The sequence below is a fragment of the Alternaria hordeiaustralica genome (assembly GCF_023758085.1).
Source record: "Alternaria hordeiaustralica strain BMP 2776 chromosome Unknown scaffold_17, whole genome shotgun sequence".
Lineage (NCBI taxonomy): Eukaryota > Fungi > Ascomycota > Dothideomycetes > Pleosporales > Pleosporaceae > Alternaria > Alternaria hordeiaustralica.
The window spans coordinates 693,480-708,621 of record NW_026056789.1 but is presented as its reverse complement, the minus strand read 5'-3'; the positions used below and the strand labels follow the sequence as shown (position 1 = coordinate 708,621).

Here is a 15,142-nt window from a genome sequence, read left to right as displayed (position 1 = left end):
ACCACCACCCCCTTCTACCACATCCACCACAACCACTTTAGCATCCTCAATCCTATCAAGCCACGCCTCCACCTCCCCCGGCAACCCAACCCTGTTCCTATCCTTCACCTGCGCGGAACAATCCTACATGTACTGCAAATCCCTCTTCTTCTCCGACCTCCCCACCTGCGCCTTAATCCTCTCCACCCCAGACCCAAAGACGCAGAAGAAACACGGTCAAAAGATTGCAAACTTTGATTTCGCAGCGTGGAGCACAATGAAAAGCCGGGTTGCGCGGGTGGGGAATTGGTATAAATTCACGGGGCCTGGGAACGGGAATAGGCATATGAGAAACGTGTTGCTGGGGACGGGAGAGAGGGAACTTGCGGAGGCGGGACGCAGGGATAGAGTGTGGGGGATTGGGTATAGGGCGTTTGAGGCGGAGGGGTATAGGGAGTGGTGGGGGGAGAATCTGCTAGGAGTGTGTTTGGGGGATGTTAGGGGGAGGATTGGGGAGATGGATCGGAGGGTGAGGGAGGAGGGGGAGGTTGTGGATTGGGATTGGAATGGTGAGTTGGATGGGGATGGTGATGACGGGGTTGAAGCTGAGGGAGGAGAAGCTGAGGAAGAGGAAGCTGATACTAGTGCTGTCATCCACGAAGTAGAACAAACCTAAAGTTCCTCCCCCTCGCCACCCCTCCCCCTCCCCTCCCTCTCCAAACTCTCCACCACCATCCCCGCCACAATCCCATGTCCCCCCGGCCTCAAATGAAAAACCCTCTTATAACTATCCGGCAACAACCAATGAATCCCATCACCCAGTCCCCCTTGAACCTCCACCCCCTTCCCCTTGTCCACAAACCCCTTCTTAGGATCAACCTCCCACCCAGGATGTTCCTCCACCGTCCTACCAACATCCCTCGCAATCCCCGCCTCAAACGAACCCCTCGGTGCATCACCGCCCGTCCTATTCTGCAGCGCCGTTCTATTCTCGCCCGTATCAACGGTGTTCCATTCGTAGAAGACGAGGCCGGCGCGATTAGGAGATGGTTCTAGGACACGGGGTTCGCAGTAGCGACCCCGTGCCTCAGTAACCTCCGCGTCGTAATCTATGAAACGGACGTTTGGACCGGAGTCTCTCACGGCTTTGAATAAGATGTCGTTGACGGCGCGGACCATGTCGTTTAGCTCCTGGCGTAGGGCGCGCGTGAGGTATTGTTTTGTCCATTCGACGTCTTTCCAGACGGCCCAGGTGATGTTGTCGCAGGTGGAGTCTGAGGCGCCGAAGAAGGAGGCGTAGCCTGTGTAGTAAATGACGCCGTGGTCTTGGTTCATCTGTGGTTTTGCGGCGTTGAGGAGGAGTGTGACGTTGTGGTAGAGTTCTGTTTCATTCGCTATCCGAGCTCGTGCTTCATTGATAGCTGTCTGGCAGGCATCTTCGCCCGACAAATAGAATTGGTAGATGCAGTTACTTAGTATGGGTGTTAGGCCGATGTCGTTGCCGCCGGCGGAGATGGTGAGGAGGTCGAGATTATCTTGTAAGGCTGGGATCTGGGTTTCCAAGATCTCCGTGCTGGTAGATCCGGAACAGGCGAGGAACTGGTGCGTGCGGTTTGGGTTGGGCCCGAGGAGTGTGGTTTGTAGGATGTTGGGGTAGGAGGAGGTGTAGCGGGAGCATGACCAGTCGAGACGTGTGCCGGAACCTAGTCCTGCGGCGTAGGAGTCGCCGATTGAGGCGAAGCGTTGGATCCACGGGAACTTGTAAGCGGAATCAAAGAGAGGCGATTGGAGTGCGTTGCTGGAGGGATTAGAGAAGGTGGTGGCTGTGAGCCAGTTGGTGAGGATTGAAAGGAACATGGTGCCAGCACTGCGAATGTAAAGTGGAGTCAAGTAAGCATGAAAGTCCATCCAAGGGCATCATCAACCAGCAAGTTGTGCTCCTGTGAAACAACAAACATGTCAAGATAACTTTCTTATCATCGTTGCCTTGCAGCGCCGATGGGGCACTGTAGTCACGCGCCGTAAGCCGAGCTCCTCATGCGCGAATCGAGAGCCCACGAGGTCATGATTGGACAACGAGTGGCTGGAATAGAAGTCTGTCTGAACACCATCAACTTCGTAAATTTAGTAACTTTGGGATGCAAGGCTTGACGCATCCGTTACAACGGCAAGACGTGAGACATACATGCCACAAAAGTTTGAGGTAGCACCCGTACCCGTCCGCTACCTCTTGCGACTCGCTCACCAGACAACTCCTCACGAGTTAAAAATCCTCGAATACAACTTCTCATGTCTCCCAACCCAAAGATCCATAACGGGCACACTCTGCCCCGCATCCTCCACCGTCCTATCCCACCCCTCATCCACCAGCCCCCTAATCCTATCCTGCAACTCGGCGCTCGCAAGAACGGCCTGCGCCTGATACGGTCCCATAACGCTCGCTCTCACAGCCGCACTAACCACAGTGCGAGCATGTGAAAAGAGGAACAAGTACGCAGCCTGTTGCAGTGGAACAGCCAGGATACTCGTGACGAGACCCCACAGCGGCGCGAGATGCACGTTGATATGCTCTGAAGTGCGCAGTGCAGCAGAAAAGGCCGTGAGTGCTTTAACAGCGACTTCACTACCCACCAACCCATTCACGGCATCTTGAGACGCCGTCGCTTTAGGCGTATTATACTGCGCCCTAAAACTGCGATCCCAAACCGCCAGCAACGCGCGACCCTGTGCTATGCTCGCCCGTCGCGCAACGGTACACGGTGTACTCGCGTCGAAGTCATTATCCAGTGTCTCGATGGCTTGCGGCGTGCGGTACCCGGCTAGCACGTAGGGCAGCGATGTGCTTGCGAGTGTGGAGAGCGATAAGCGGAGGAAGGTGTGGAACGCGGGTAACTGTGATGCCGACGGCGGCGAGGGCTTGTGGTGCGCGAGATAGGATTCTAGACCGCTGCTGAAGGCGAAGGAACCTAGTGGGAGCGCGGAGTCGGCGAGGAGGAGGAGCGCGTGGAGGGCTGGGGGGTGTTAGGTTGGGAGTTGGGTGGGTGGGTGTAGCGATAACGGACCTGCGTCGTTTGCGGGCGATGAAGGTGTCGCTGTGACGGTGTCTGGATTCAGTCTGGCTTTTGCATCGTGTAGCCGTCTTTCGAGATGGGCTATCTCGTCTTGGACGGCTTGTTGCTCCAAAGGTGGTTGTGTCATCGTGTGCATGGGAACGATGATGCGGCTAGAGTAGGGTACAACATGCGCCTCGGCGACTATTCCCAAGATAGACGGGGTATCCATTCGGGCGCATGCAGCTTTACACATGCATAGAACCTAGTCTGAAGATAGTAATGCATGATAACGTTGTTCCATTTCGTCTCGTCTCGTCTCATCAATATATGTAGTCATGAGCCTCGTAGTCATTCATCCGTAATCAAAACTCCAGAACCAGTCCATCATCCGAAGGCATCCAAGCCGCAACAGGGTATACAGATGACAATTGCGCCTGAGAAGAAAACCGATGCTGTACACGCTAAACAAGAATGGCTGTGAGCCCATGTCTACGCGTCTTCTTCCTTCGCGTCTTTCTTGGGGATATCAGCGAACATGAGTGTGCCGCTGCCCTTGTTCGACTCGAAGTTCTTCGCGCTCGTCCTCTTAAATAGCGTCTGCGGCTTCGATCTATACGTGCGTTAGTTCACGTCTTATTGCTGGTATGCAGTTGCATAGCAACTTACTTCTTCATGGCGTGCTTGGTCTTGAACGCTTGCAACTTCTGTGTAGCGGGGCTCATGATGTCGTCCGACGGCGAGACAAACTTCTGCTCTCTGGAATATCATTAGTGATGCATAATGGGACATGGACATGTAAGAACTCACTGTGGGTTGTCTAGACGCGACTGCAGAACTTGACGGTGGTAGTCGAGGCTCTTGGAGTCCTTCTTCTCGGCGTCCTTCTCTGGTGAAGACATGGGCTTGACTTGCGCGTTGGTGTCGCGGGGGCTGAGGACGTTGGTGGCCATTGCGGTAGGGTAGTTGCGGTTGATGTAAAGGCGGAAGACTTGATCAAAAGTTTTCAGATGTGGACGTTTTCAAGGTCGTGTAGCAAGTTGCAGTTGTTGTAGTTTGTGCTGAAGAGGTGCTGTCTGAAAGGATCTTGTTGCGGATTGCGGTCGTGGTTATAGTAGTCTTCTCCAGGGTGTTTATGGTAGCCTGTCGCGTGGGGCAACGGCGAGGAACGTCATACCCTGCCACCCTCAGCCCTACATCCCAACGTTCACGGGCCGTGCACTTAGCCATCCCTGATCCGGCCTTCAGTTTGAAATGACAGCTCTCACATAATTGGCTGGCAATGAACGCTTTGCCTAGTGCACCGAGCAAAGGTACCAGCCCAGTGTGAGTCAAAGGCTATAGAATCACATCATATAACACAAATTGGACATGGTATCTTTGTTTGCATTCTTTCTCTGGGCCATCCCAGGCCTGAGCTCCGCAGAGCCAACGGAATTTATCTAAACCCATCCGCGGAAACATTGCCGACCGAGAGACGAACTCCGTGCATCTAGTAAAACATGCTAACACATGTCGTCTGAACATGCATCGCAACTATCATCGTACATTGTCTCGCGCTCTTGCGCTGCCGAACTCCAACGCCATGAATTTGGCAGAAAGCCACCCGCAAAACACCAACCTCCCAGGCACTGCTTCGTGCATGGCCTCAAAATTCGCCTTCAACGCTATTGTAAACTGGTAAGAAAGGGTACTGAAGGAAATGCAGCTGGTGATGTACATGTGGCAAAATGCAAGGAATAAGAAAAGGGTATCCGGTTTGCAGAGCTCTCACAAATGGACGCGCATGGTATCGTTGCTGCCAAAGGCCTTGCCGCAATTCGGGCACTTCCTCGCGCGGTTGGTGAGTCGATCTTGCACGCACTGGTCGCAGAACATGTGCCCACAAGTCTTGATGACCGTGTTCTTGAGCTTGCTCTTGCAGATCTGACACTGAATCAAAAGCTCCATCGTCGACACTTCAGAGCTCTGATTGGCCGTGCTCTTCTTCTTGTAGATTTGCACTTGCTTCTCCAATCCAGTCACTTGTGCAGCAAGCTTGTCTCGCTCGGTTTCCGATTCGCGTTGGGCGTGCTTTGCCGCGAGACATGTCGCGTCCTTGGCCTCGACGACCTTCTTGAGCTCCGCTATCTGGCTGACATGACCCTCGGAAGTGATGGCATTCTCGCTGACCTTTTGTTGCAGCTGGCGGTGCTGGGTAGAAAGATCGTCCATTTGCGATCGCATTTCTGCACATTGCTTCTCCAGCTTGTCGACCAGTGACCGGCTCAAGGAATCCGCCTCTTTCAGTTGCGCCACTACTTCCGTGGCTTTGGTAGCCTGGGCACGGAGGATGCGGATTTGTTGTTCGAGTTCTCCTTTGGTCTTCATGGCTGCGAAGAACTTTTGATCCGCTTTGGCCTTGTCCGCATGTGCCTTGGCAATGTTCTCTTCCCACGCAGCAATCTCGGTAATCTTCTTGCTCGCGATCGCCTGCGCCTTTTTCCATGCGGACTCCATGGACGGGAGTTCGTTGCCCAGAATCTTGCATTGGCTCTCAAGTTTGGAGATTTTGCTGCGCAGCTGCTCCGGTGTCAAGTCGTCTGAGCCAGACATTACTTGGTCTCCTGAACTCTGCTGCTCCGCAATCTGGAGTCGCAGTCGCTCGCATTCCGATTCGAGTGCAGCAATGCGGCTGTCGCATGCGCTCGCAAGCTGTTTCGCCTGCTCGATAGAGTCCTTGGAATCCTTGTGGCTGGCCTCCAAGAGGTTGTTCTTGGTGGCTAGTTCGTCGCGGGCGTTTCGAATGCGAGCACAGTTCGCTTCCGCTTGCGAAACGTGGCTTGCACTGTCTGCCAAGCTGGCGCGGACCTCGTCGTCCACCTTGATCCTGTAGGCTGTTCGCTCTGCTTGGAACTTTTGCGCTTCTTCCCGCAAGGAAATGTTGGTGGCTTCGAGATTGTTGATTCGCTTGATCACGTCTTCATGCTGGTTCTTGATAGCTTTGAAGAGATCGGTCTTTGCATAATCATCATCCGACAGCCCGGTAAGCTTGACCTTCAATGCTGAGACTTCCTCAGTGAGCTTCTTGTTTTCCTGCTCGATCTGCTCAAGCTGCTCTTTCCTCTTGGCTGCCTCGGCTATGGCCTGGTTTTTTGCAGTTTCCAACTCTTCACTGATCGGTCCGGGTGAGGTGCCATTGACGGCTTCTGTTCCGTTGCTGGTAGATGGAGCCTCCTCCTTCGCAGGCGCGCTTGTGCCGTGCGCCTGCTGCTCAAGTTTCTGGACTTGGGCGCTCTTCAAGCGATCGAGCTTCTTCTCAGCGACCAGGTAGCGATGAGTAGCCGTGTCCAACCGATCAGATAGTTGCTCTTTCTCGGTAGTAACGCGTTGCAATCGCACAACATGATCCTTCTCCGTGACCAAGAGTTCCGACAGCTTCTGTTGGAGTTTCGCAACCTCTGGACTGCTTGCAGGATATCTCGCAAAGAGGTCGGAAAGGGATGCAAGGATCTTCTCTTTGCGGTCCGAGAGGTGTTTCTTGAACGTCTGGGTGTCCTCGCACAGAAGCGCAGCGGGTACCGACTGCGAGGCATCGGAATCGCCTGATGATGCAGGTAGTTTCTCGGCGCCCAGGAGTTTGATTTCATCGATAAGCTAAGCAGCAATTAGCATCACCTCAATCAACTTCCAGGGGTATACTGACCTGATCAAACCAAGCGTCGATTGTGCGGAGGTGGTCGTCGTGGTACTTGGAGCGGCCCTCCAGCTCGTTCAGTTGTGACTCGACGGTAGCCTTCTCGCGCTTGAACTCGCGCATCTGGCGCAGAATGGCATCTTTCTGGAACGACTGTAGATTCGAGTGGTCAGCGGGTGTGTGCGCCGTGGGCGTGGGAGGAGGGCGGGAGGTGATCGGGGGGCGAACCTCGATGTCATCTTTCCACGGCAAGTCAGCGTCTGGGTGGGAGCGAGCACCGTTGACGGTCACGGCTTGCCTCTTAGCGGGAGGAGCAGCGTCGTCGGCAATGGGCCGTTTTCGGTCCTCCATCTTGACGGCGTCAAGCGATGGGGGTGCGACGGTCCTGGCTTCGAGCCTCATCGAGGAGACGCCGGCTTCGAGATAGGGCAGCGAAGACGCGCGCGCTCTCAGGTCATTAAAGGGAGATGAAGGGGCGGATGGCAGGCACGCAGGAGACGGGCGGACGAGAGGCAGCGGCAGGCGGGCGGGTGTGTCGTGTGAGGCCGGTGGGTGAGGAGGACGAGCGAAGAGAGTTCGTTAGCAGCCCAGGTGGACTGCCAAGAGCTAGTGTCGCGCTAGGGCGTGGTCTGTGTCGGCCCCGGGGTCGACGCGACCCTCTGCGTCGTGCACATTCCCCACCACTGCCCGCCAATGTGAGGAAGAGAGCGAGCAGCCAGAGCCTGGCGTGAACGAGTGCTGCATAGACATGGCTGCCGACGACGCTCCCAATCAGCCGCCTGCTGCCGGTAGCGACAAAGTGTCTGCGCCTGCGCCTAAACCTGCGGCGGCGACCTTTAGTTCTTTTATTAATAGTGAGTCGTCCCATGCAACGGCGCCGACTCTGCTAAGCCATAGTCAGAGAATACAACGGGCAAAAAGTTCGCACCCAAAGCCGCACGACGACGACCTGCCGCTGCTGCTGCACCCACTCCTACACCTTCTGCGCCTGCCGAATCGCAAACTTCACAGGCCGAACCAGAACCCTCGAATGCGCCGGCGACTGAGCCTCCGACTACCGCCGAGCTACCTACACCAGCCGCGACCCAAGAACCTACCACAGCGACTACTCCCCAAGCTGTCCCCCGTACAGCCGAGTCTTCCACAGCGCCTCCGCAACCGACCCCGAACCCCACCCAGCCACTGCCTACTCCAGCGCCTACCAATACAGACACCCAGACACAAGCCGAGAAGGAGCCCCATGTCGCTGTACAGCCTTCGACAGACCGGGGTCTCACTACCCAATACTTGGAAGATGCAGGCGATGGCGGCAGGTCACCTAAGCGGCGCCGTATAGAACCACCCGTACAGCTGGGTACACCTGCGAGTCAAGCAGTTACTACAAATGGAGAAGATACCACGGGTCCGTCACAGTCGGTACAACGAGAAAACGGAGTAGCTGCACAACCACAGCCAGAGGTCGAAGCTACGGCCGCTGTCGATGCGCCGGCACCAGCGAACAACGCCGGCGAACAGACTGCCGATCCGAACGTATCAGCCCCTGCTGCAGATTCCCAGGCCCTTCCACAACCGCGAAAGAGGAGGAAGCTTCCATGGGCAGCGGTGAACCACCCTCCAGAGGGCGAAGAAGAGGCTGCGGCTGCTGCGCCGACTCGAAAGCCTCGCCAACCACGCAAGAAGAGGGCCGCTGCAGCAGATCCAGATGCAGAACACGTCGAACAAGAAGGGGAAGACGAAGAAGAGGCTCAGCCCACCCGGAAGCGAGCTGCCGCCAAGCCCCGTGCAAGAAAGAAGGCCACCGAACCCGCTACACAAGATGGCGAGGAAGCTCCAGCGCCAGCAAAGAAAGCCAGGAAGCCAAGAAAGACCAAGGGGGCTCTGAGCAGCGAGGTCGTCGAAGGCCCAGAAACTGAAGTCGGCCGCATAGCTGATGAGATTGTAGCAGCAGCCGTGCGTCGCAAGCCCAAAGCAAAGAGGAGGAGAAGGGCCACTCCAGAGGGCGAAGAGGTCGATGGAGTTGAAGGCGAAGAAGGCGCAGTCAGGGAGAAGAAACGGAAGGGGCGACCGCCACGAGAGCCCACACCATCCGATGCCGAAGACCAGACGATTGACCCCAACGAAACCTATATGGATACTTTAGCAGCCCGGGACCTTCGCGTTGGAAAGCTGTCCTCACGGGAAAAGCAAATGCGTACCATTGATTGGGATGCTGTTAAGCAACGTCGAAGAGAAGAAGACAACAAGGACATCCCTTCGAAAGCAGAGCAAGAAAAACAAGACAGACTTTTGGCAGAAGCAGGAGCAGAGCTGGCGGTTTCACAGGTTGAACCGGGACCCAGGTTTCGTGTGAACGCAGCAGGCGAGATGGAAATGGATCCCACCACTGTATTTATCGACCGAGAGGGCGACGCAGACCGTCTCATTAGCGACATGACCGTCGTTGAAGACCAAGACATCACCGCACGCCTCACAACCCGCAGCTTCATGAAGAACAACAAGCGCTTCCCCAACGAGTTCCTCCTGCCCGGCCAAGGACGACGATGGACCACGGACCTCACGAACCTGTTCTACGAGGGCCTCAGGTCCTTCGGCACCGATTTCCAGATGATATCCCAAATGTTCCCCGGCTTCACCCGCCGCTCCATCAAAACCAAATTCACCCGCGAAGAACGCGACAACCCCGACGACATCCGCGCCGCTCTCCAAGGCCGCTGCGAGATCAACGGCGATGGCTGGAATACGTTCCTACAGAAATCGGAAAAGACCGAGGCCTCTTTCGCCGACACGGACAGGATCAAGCGCGAAATGGCGGCAGAGGAAGCAGAGTATGCGGAGAAAATCGCCAAGGCGAAAGCGGAAGCACAGGAGAGGAAACGCCAGAGGGAACTTGCTGGTGTTGATCAGGATGGAAATCCGATTGGTGACGGCGCGAATAAGGAGAATGGGAAGGGGAAGAAGAAGAGGGGGAAGAATAAGCAGGTTGCTTTTCAGGAGGAGCAGGGCGTGGAGATTGTGGGCGAGATTGGGGATGATGATACTTGGGGTCAGGAATAGGCGCGGAATGGCAGGTTGCAGTGCGTGGGATGTGATACGGTCAAGTCGATGATTGATGGATATGATACCCTATAGATTCTACGGCCTCAGGAGGCAAACGAAAGGCACAATTGATTGGCGATGCTGCATGAAGGTTTTGGAAGGTGCAATGGCTCCTGAGGCTGATGTTTGTTGTGGCTGCCTGCTCTTGTCTACACAGCCCCGCTTGGTTCCTTCCCCGCACAGCATAGATGTTGTTCTACGCCGTTCCTTCACCTCACAATCGAGACATTTCCCGTCATCATTTGTGCGCCTGTTGTTCAGCATCGACGTACGCTATGCTGTGCCACTTTTGTCAAGACCTCGTGTTCATACCCGCAGAGGAGCTCGACGCGCAAGATGCTGCCGCTTGGTCAACATGCCCAGAGCCTGTATACAAATACAACTGGGAAACAAAACTTATAAGCGTACATCAACCTTCACGAAAAGCACTGGAACTCTCAGCAGGTCAAGGGTGTCGAGTATGTGCCATGTTCTGGCTCCACTTGTTTCAAGACACCGGGTCTGTTGGTATGCATTGCGATAGCGACCACGAAGTCGCACCTGTCTTTGTCGAGGTAGCGGAGAGTACGTGGCATAAGGAATTTGAGTCGCCGATTGAAGGGGCGTACATAATGAAGCTGCATTGTGGTAAACAGTTAGCTTCACTCAGGATATATAACCCTATCTCTGGTATGTCATATAAGCATGTGTCATGAGCCTGGCTAACATGGGATGCAGACGATATAAGCACTATGCTTGATGTCTCCTGCGTTCTCTCGTCGCGCTCTAAAGAGCAACATAGTCCAATTGGTTCAGCCGTCGACAGCCACACAGGTTCTGACTATAACATGGATTTAGTAAAGACATGGATTCGAGACTGTCAGAAGAAACATAGCATTTGCAACAAGGAAGTTTTGTCGCAAACTCCACCATTAATGCCGACAAGGGTGATCGAAATCGAACCCGATGGCCAAGCTCGTCTCACGGAAACGATGGGAATGCGAGCAGAGTACTTAACATTAAGTTATTGCTGGGGCCAAGGAACGAAACTACTTTGCACTAGAGGCTGTGGTCTATACGAACAGTTCAAACAAAAGTTACCAGTCGATGGTGCAATGCCCAGAACCTTTAGACACGCTTTCCAGGTTACCAGGGCGCTTGGGTATCGCTACCTATGGATAGACGCTTTGTGTATCATCCAAGATGATTCTGAAGACGTGGGAAAGGAGATGGCTATGATGGGAAGCATATATCGGCAGTCGACCTTAACCATATTCGCAGATAGGGGTCCAGATACAGACGCAGGACTCTTCTCTAAACGCGACGCCCGACACAACAAATCGTGTAATGTTCGAATGACTCTGAAGCGGGACAGCATATATCTACGAAGATACATATCGATCCAAGATTTGAATCAGTACCGTCCCGGTTTTCTACAAACAAGAGGATGGATTCTCCAAGAAGAGGTGTTGTCAGGACGTTCATTGACTTTCAAGTCTAAATCAGTCGAATGGTCTTGCGTAACGACCTTTGCACGCGAGTCCCATCCATGTATGGACACACTGAGCTCGTTAGAAGATCAGGAAGAAGCCAGTAAGGGCATATATCACGCAACTAACCAAGCAATGCGGTTGATAGTAAGACATCCAGACATATTCAACAAGCCACCGCCTTTCTCATCTTCGGTACGACGCAATCACTTCGACGTATGGTACGAAATGGCTAAAGACTACAGTCGAAGGGTATTGAGTGTTGACAGCGATAAGCTACTTGCAGTCGCAGGCTTGGCAAGTCTTATGCAGCAGAACTACGATCTCACCTATGTGACTGGCTTATGGCGAGAAGATCTTCAGTTCGGATTATGCTGGTACGTTACATCGCGGAATGTTATGTTCCAAAAAAACGGTCCAAGGTCCATTACAGAGAAGTTCCCTGATTACCTTGCGCCGACTTGGTCCTGGGCCTCCGCACACGGTATGTGTGTGGACTTCCACGAACCTCGCTCAGATCGCTCTCCAGAAGAAGGGTTACAGATTGTCAACGTGGAAGTCTTTCATCTACCAGGAACTCCCGCAACTTTCGGCTACATCAAATTCGCTAAACTGTCTATCTGTACCAAGATGCGGCAGATAACTCTGGCACCGTTTGGACCAAGATGGAAGCAGACTATCCGCCGTGGGTATGATAGGGAAAAAGATTGTCTGCGCGTTTATACATTCGACACACTTACGAGGTCCTGCGTTGGATGTGCTTTCCTTGATTCTGTAAAGGTCCACGAGGATGTGTTAAGACGATATCAGGATCGTCGAATCAACGCCCACAGCTATCCGAAAGCCGAATTTACTCGTAGTAAGCCGTTTGGTCCCCGTAAATCTCCATACGACGAGTATGAATGCTGGTGTGTACCCTGCCTCGTGGAGCCAGGTCTTCATGGGGACTGTAATATAGCAGCCCTTGTTTTGACTCAGCTCAACGCCGATAAACAAGAATACCGCAGGATAGGCTTGATGCTTGTCGGGGGTGCGGACTGGAAAACGTTCCTGATAGGCGAGGATGTACACGAAGACCGTGAAATAATTCACATCCTCTAAGGATGTCCGGCATATGAAGAAAATTGCTGCACTCTTTTTTTATGTCTGCTACCCGGTCCACGCTCGGAGCGAAGACTATTACTGGAGCAAACGGAGCGACTGTTCTGGTTACTCGGCTCATGCAACACGCTATCACCTCTATTCATCCCACCCCGTCCTCGCCTTAATAGCATCAGCCGCCTTCTCTGCAATAGCATAAACCGTCGTACAAAGATGCGTCGCCGGCAGATACGGCACAATACTAGCATCAACCACACTCAACTTCCCAACGGCATAAACCTTCAAATCCGTTCCCACGACACCGCCAAGTTCTTCCGGAAGCATCGACGCCGTACCCGCCATATGAACGAACGTAGGATCCATCGTACTGCGCAGATACCTTTCGATCGCAGCATCGCTAGTAACATTGGATCCAGGCGAAAGTTCAACGGCGCCGAGACCAGCGAAAGAGGAGAGAGTGTTGAAGCGCCGCGAGAAGCGTACCATTTGCACGGCGAACTTGATGTCCAGGGGATTGGAAAAGGTGCGCCAGTCGACCAGTGGGCCAGATGAGGGATTAGATGGATCGATGTTTACGGTACCGCGACTCAATGGGCGCATGATCGCAGCGTTTCCTATGGGACCTTCTGCAAAGGTGAATTCAAAGGCTGCAGCTTCGTCGCGTGCGAGATATTCGGCGGTGATGTTGTGTATGGCTTTGGCGCCTGCTATGAGCGTTTCATCGTATTGAGCTGGGAGGTAGGGAGTTGGGTCTTGAGCCGCGACAGCATCGACGAGTGTTTGCCAACCTTCTGGATCGACGGTTTTGAGGGGTAAGAAAGCAGCTTGGTTGCCTCGCGATGTTGTAAGAGGACCTTCGCGCGACTGAATGTACTCTTTCTCGGCTTCGGCGTAGAAGGTCTGGTTGGTCGCTAGAGCCCCAGCGGTGGGAAAGTATGGGTTGGTCGTCCAGTTCCAGACACTGCCTCCAAAAGGATGGTCTTGAAAATTTGCACCTACACCAGGTAGATGCTTCTTGACCGCAATGCCAGCCCCTTCAAGAACACTCTTTGGACCAACACCGCTGCGTTGCAATAACCACGGAGTCCAGATCGCACCTGCCGCAACGATGACCTCCTTCCTCGCCCTCACAACGCTCTTCTCCGCGCCTCCCACCTTCACCATACTCACGCCCTCAGCCTCCAACTCACCACCCTCCTTGAACAAAATCTCAGTCGCCTGATACCCCGTCAAAAGATGATAATTCCCCCTCTTCGCATACGGTTCATAATGCGCCGTCCTTGCATAACTCCTCGTCCTCAACACGGGATCCAACGCACTCGGCGCCATAATACTACCAATCGCATTCGCAGCTGCAGCTTCCTTCGGCTTCTCCACACCAATCTCTTTCCACGCATCCCATAACCGGTTTTGCCCGGGGAACTGGTATGGCGGGAATGAAACCTGGATTTCGCCATGTCCGCCATACGCCGCATCCACGTCCCACGTATAATTGTACTTCTCCGCTACGTCCTCACTCGGTGGCGTGAAAGTCACGGACTTCTTAAAATAAGGAAGCAGGTCTTTGAAGCCCCAACCTTTGTTCCCGAGGGCTTCCCATGCATCGTAGTCGGCTTCGCTGCCGCGGTCGAAGAACATGCCGTTTACGGCACTGCTACCACCTACTATGGCGGCTGCGAGAGGGCTCGTGGTGTCATTGTTGAGGCCAGGATTGGGGACGGGGGTGAAGTTGAAATAGCGCTCTGGGGTTGGAGCGAAGCTTAGGGTGTTGGCTGGGATGAGGATGCTTGGGTCGTTGACGAGGTTGCCGTATTCGATTACGAGGACGGTGTCTGTGTGATGTTAGGAAGAGAGGGTATGGGGCTGATGTGGGGGATTACGACTCACGTTTTCCGTTCTCTGTTAGTCTGTTTGCGACTGTGAGGCCGGATGTGCCTCCTCCGACGATGATGTAGTCGTACGTTTGGTTCAGTGGTGCGGTGATGTGTATAGCTGAGACTCCTGCTGCCGCACAAGTGCTAACGAGCAGTTGAACGAATGAAGACACCATCTTCGCTACAATTTGGCCCTGACCAATTCACCTCTTCTTTCCCAGGCGAGCTACCTTATATACCCATCTATACATGCATCCCCATGTCGTCCCACAACGCACACCAGCTCATTTCAGCAACCCTTCTGCATCATGCACATCCAAATTATCCATACAAGCTCTAACCCTCTTCTACCCCAGTGATCAGAAGTCAAAGAAACCTACAAGACCCCCAAACGCACCTCCAATGTATACCACACGGCCTATACCCGCCGAACGCCGCTTCAACGCAGCACCCCTACCTAAGTACCTCCCCTTACATAAATACTCATCCCTCACCTTCCACATCGATTCTACATCCGATCCTTCAGGAAAGATGAGCCGCCATCGCCCCACACCCGCAAGCGGACGGCAGAATTACCGCCCGTTCCAGAGCCGCGGAGTCTCCACAGTACATGCAGGAGAGCAGGGTACTGAAGCATTTTACATTGAGGTGTGGAGGCGGGTAAATCAGTAAACGAGCCTCGCTTGTATGTATGTGAGATGGCGGATCTGTAGTCCGCGGAGGAAGGAACGTGTCGATAGAAGATGTCGATGGGTGTTTTGCTTGTCACGGATATCGGACCTGTGAAAGAGAATGTTCAAAATGTCTTCCACGTCCATTGACTAGCAGCGATCACTCAACATCTATACTCATATCCGCAAATCCTCGCTCTCTACCTCCTCTCCCCTTCTTTAGCAT

General features: G+C 53.9%; 2 protein-coding genes across 2 annotated transcripts; one reads left to right on the top strand and one right to left on the bottom strand.

Moving 5' to 3' along the window:
- Positions 1–7,945: 7,945 nt before the first annotated feature.
- Positions 7,946–9,759, top strand: J4E84_007743 (uncharacterized protein; the record flags this gene model as incomplete). The annotated part of the gene is made up of 2 exons (XM_049390323.1): positions 7,946–7,953; positions 8,019–9,759. The coding sequence occupies 2 exons, from the start codon at positions 7,946–7,948 to the stop codon at positions 9,757–9,759; spliced, it is 1,749 nt and encodes a 582-aa protein (XP_049242176.1).
- Positions 9,760–12,509: 2,750 nt separating this feature from the next.
- J4E84_007742 (uncharacterized protein) lies at positions 12,510–14,488 on the bottom strand (the record flags this gene model as incomplete). Its single annotated transcript, XM_049390322.1, has 2 exons — positions 12,510–14,203; positions 14,485–14,488. The coding sequence occupies 2 exons, from the start codon at positions 14,486–14,488 to the stop codon at positions 12,510–12,512; spliced, it is 1,698 nt and encodes a 565-aa protein (XP_049242175.1).
- Positions 14,489–15,142: the final 654 nt, after the last annotated feature.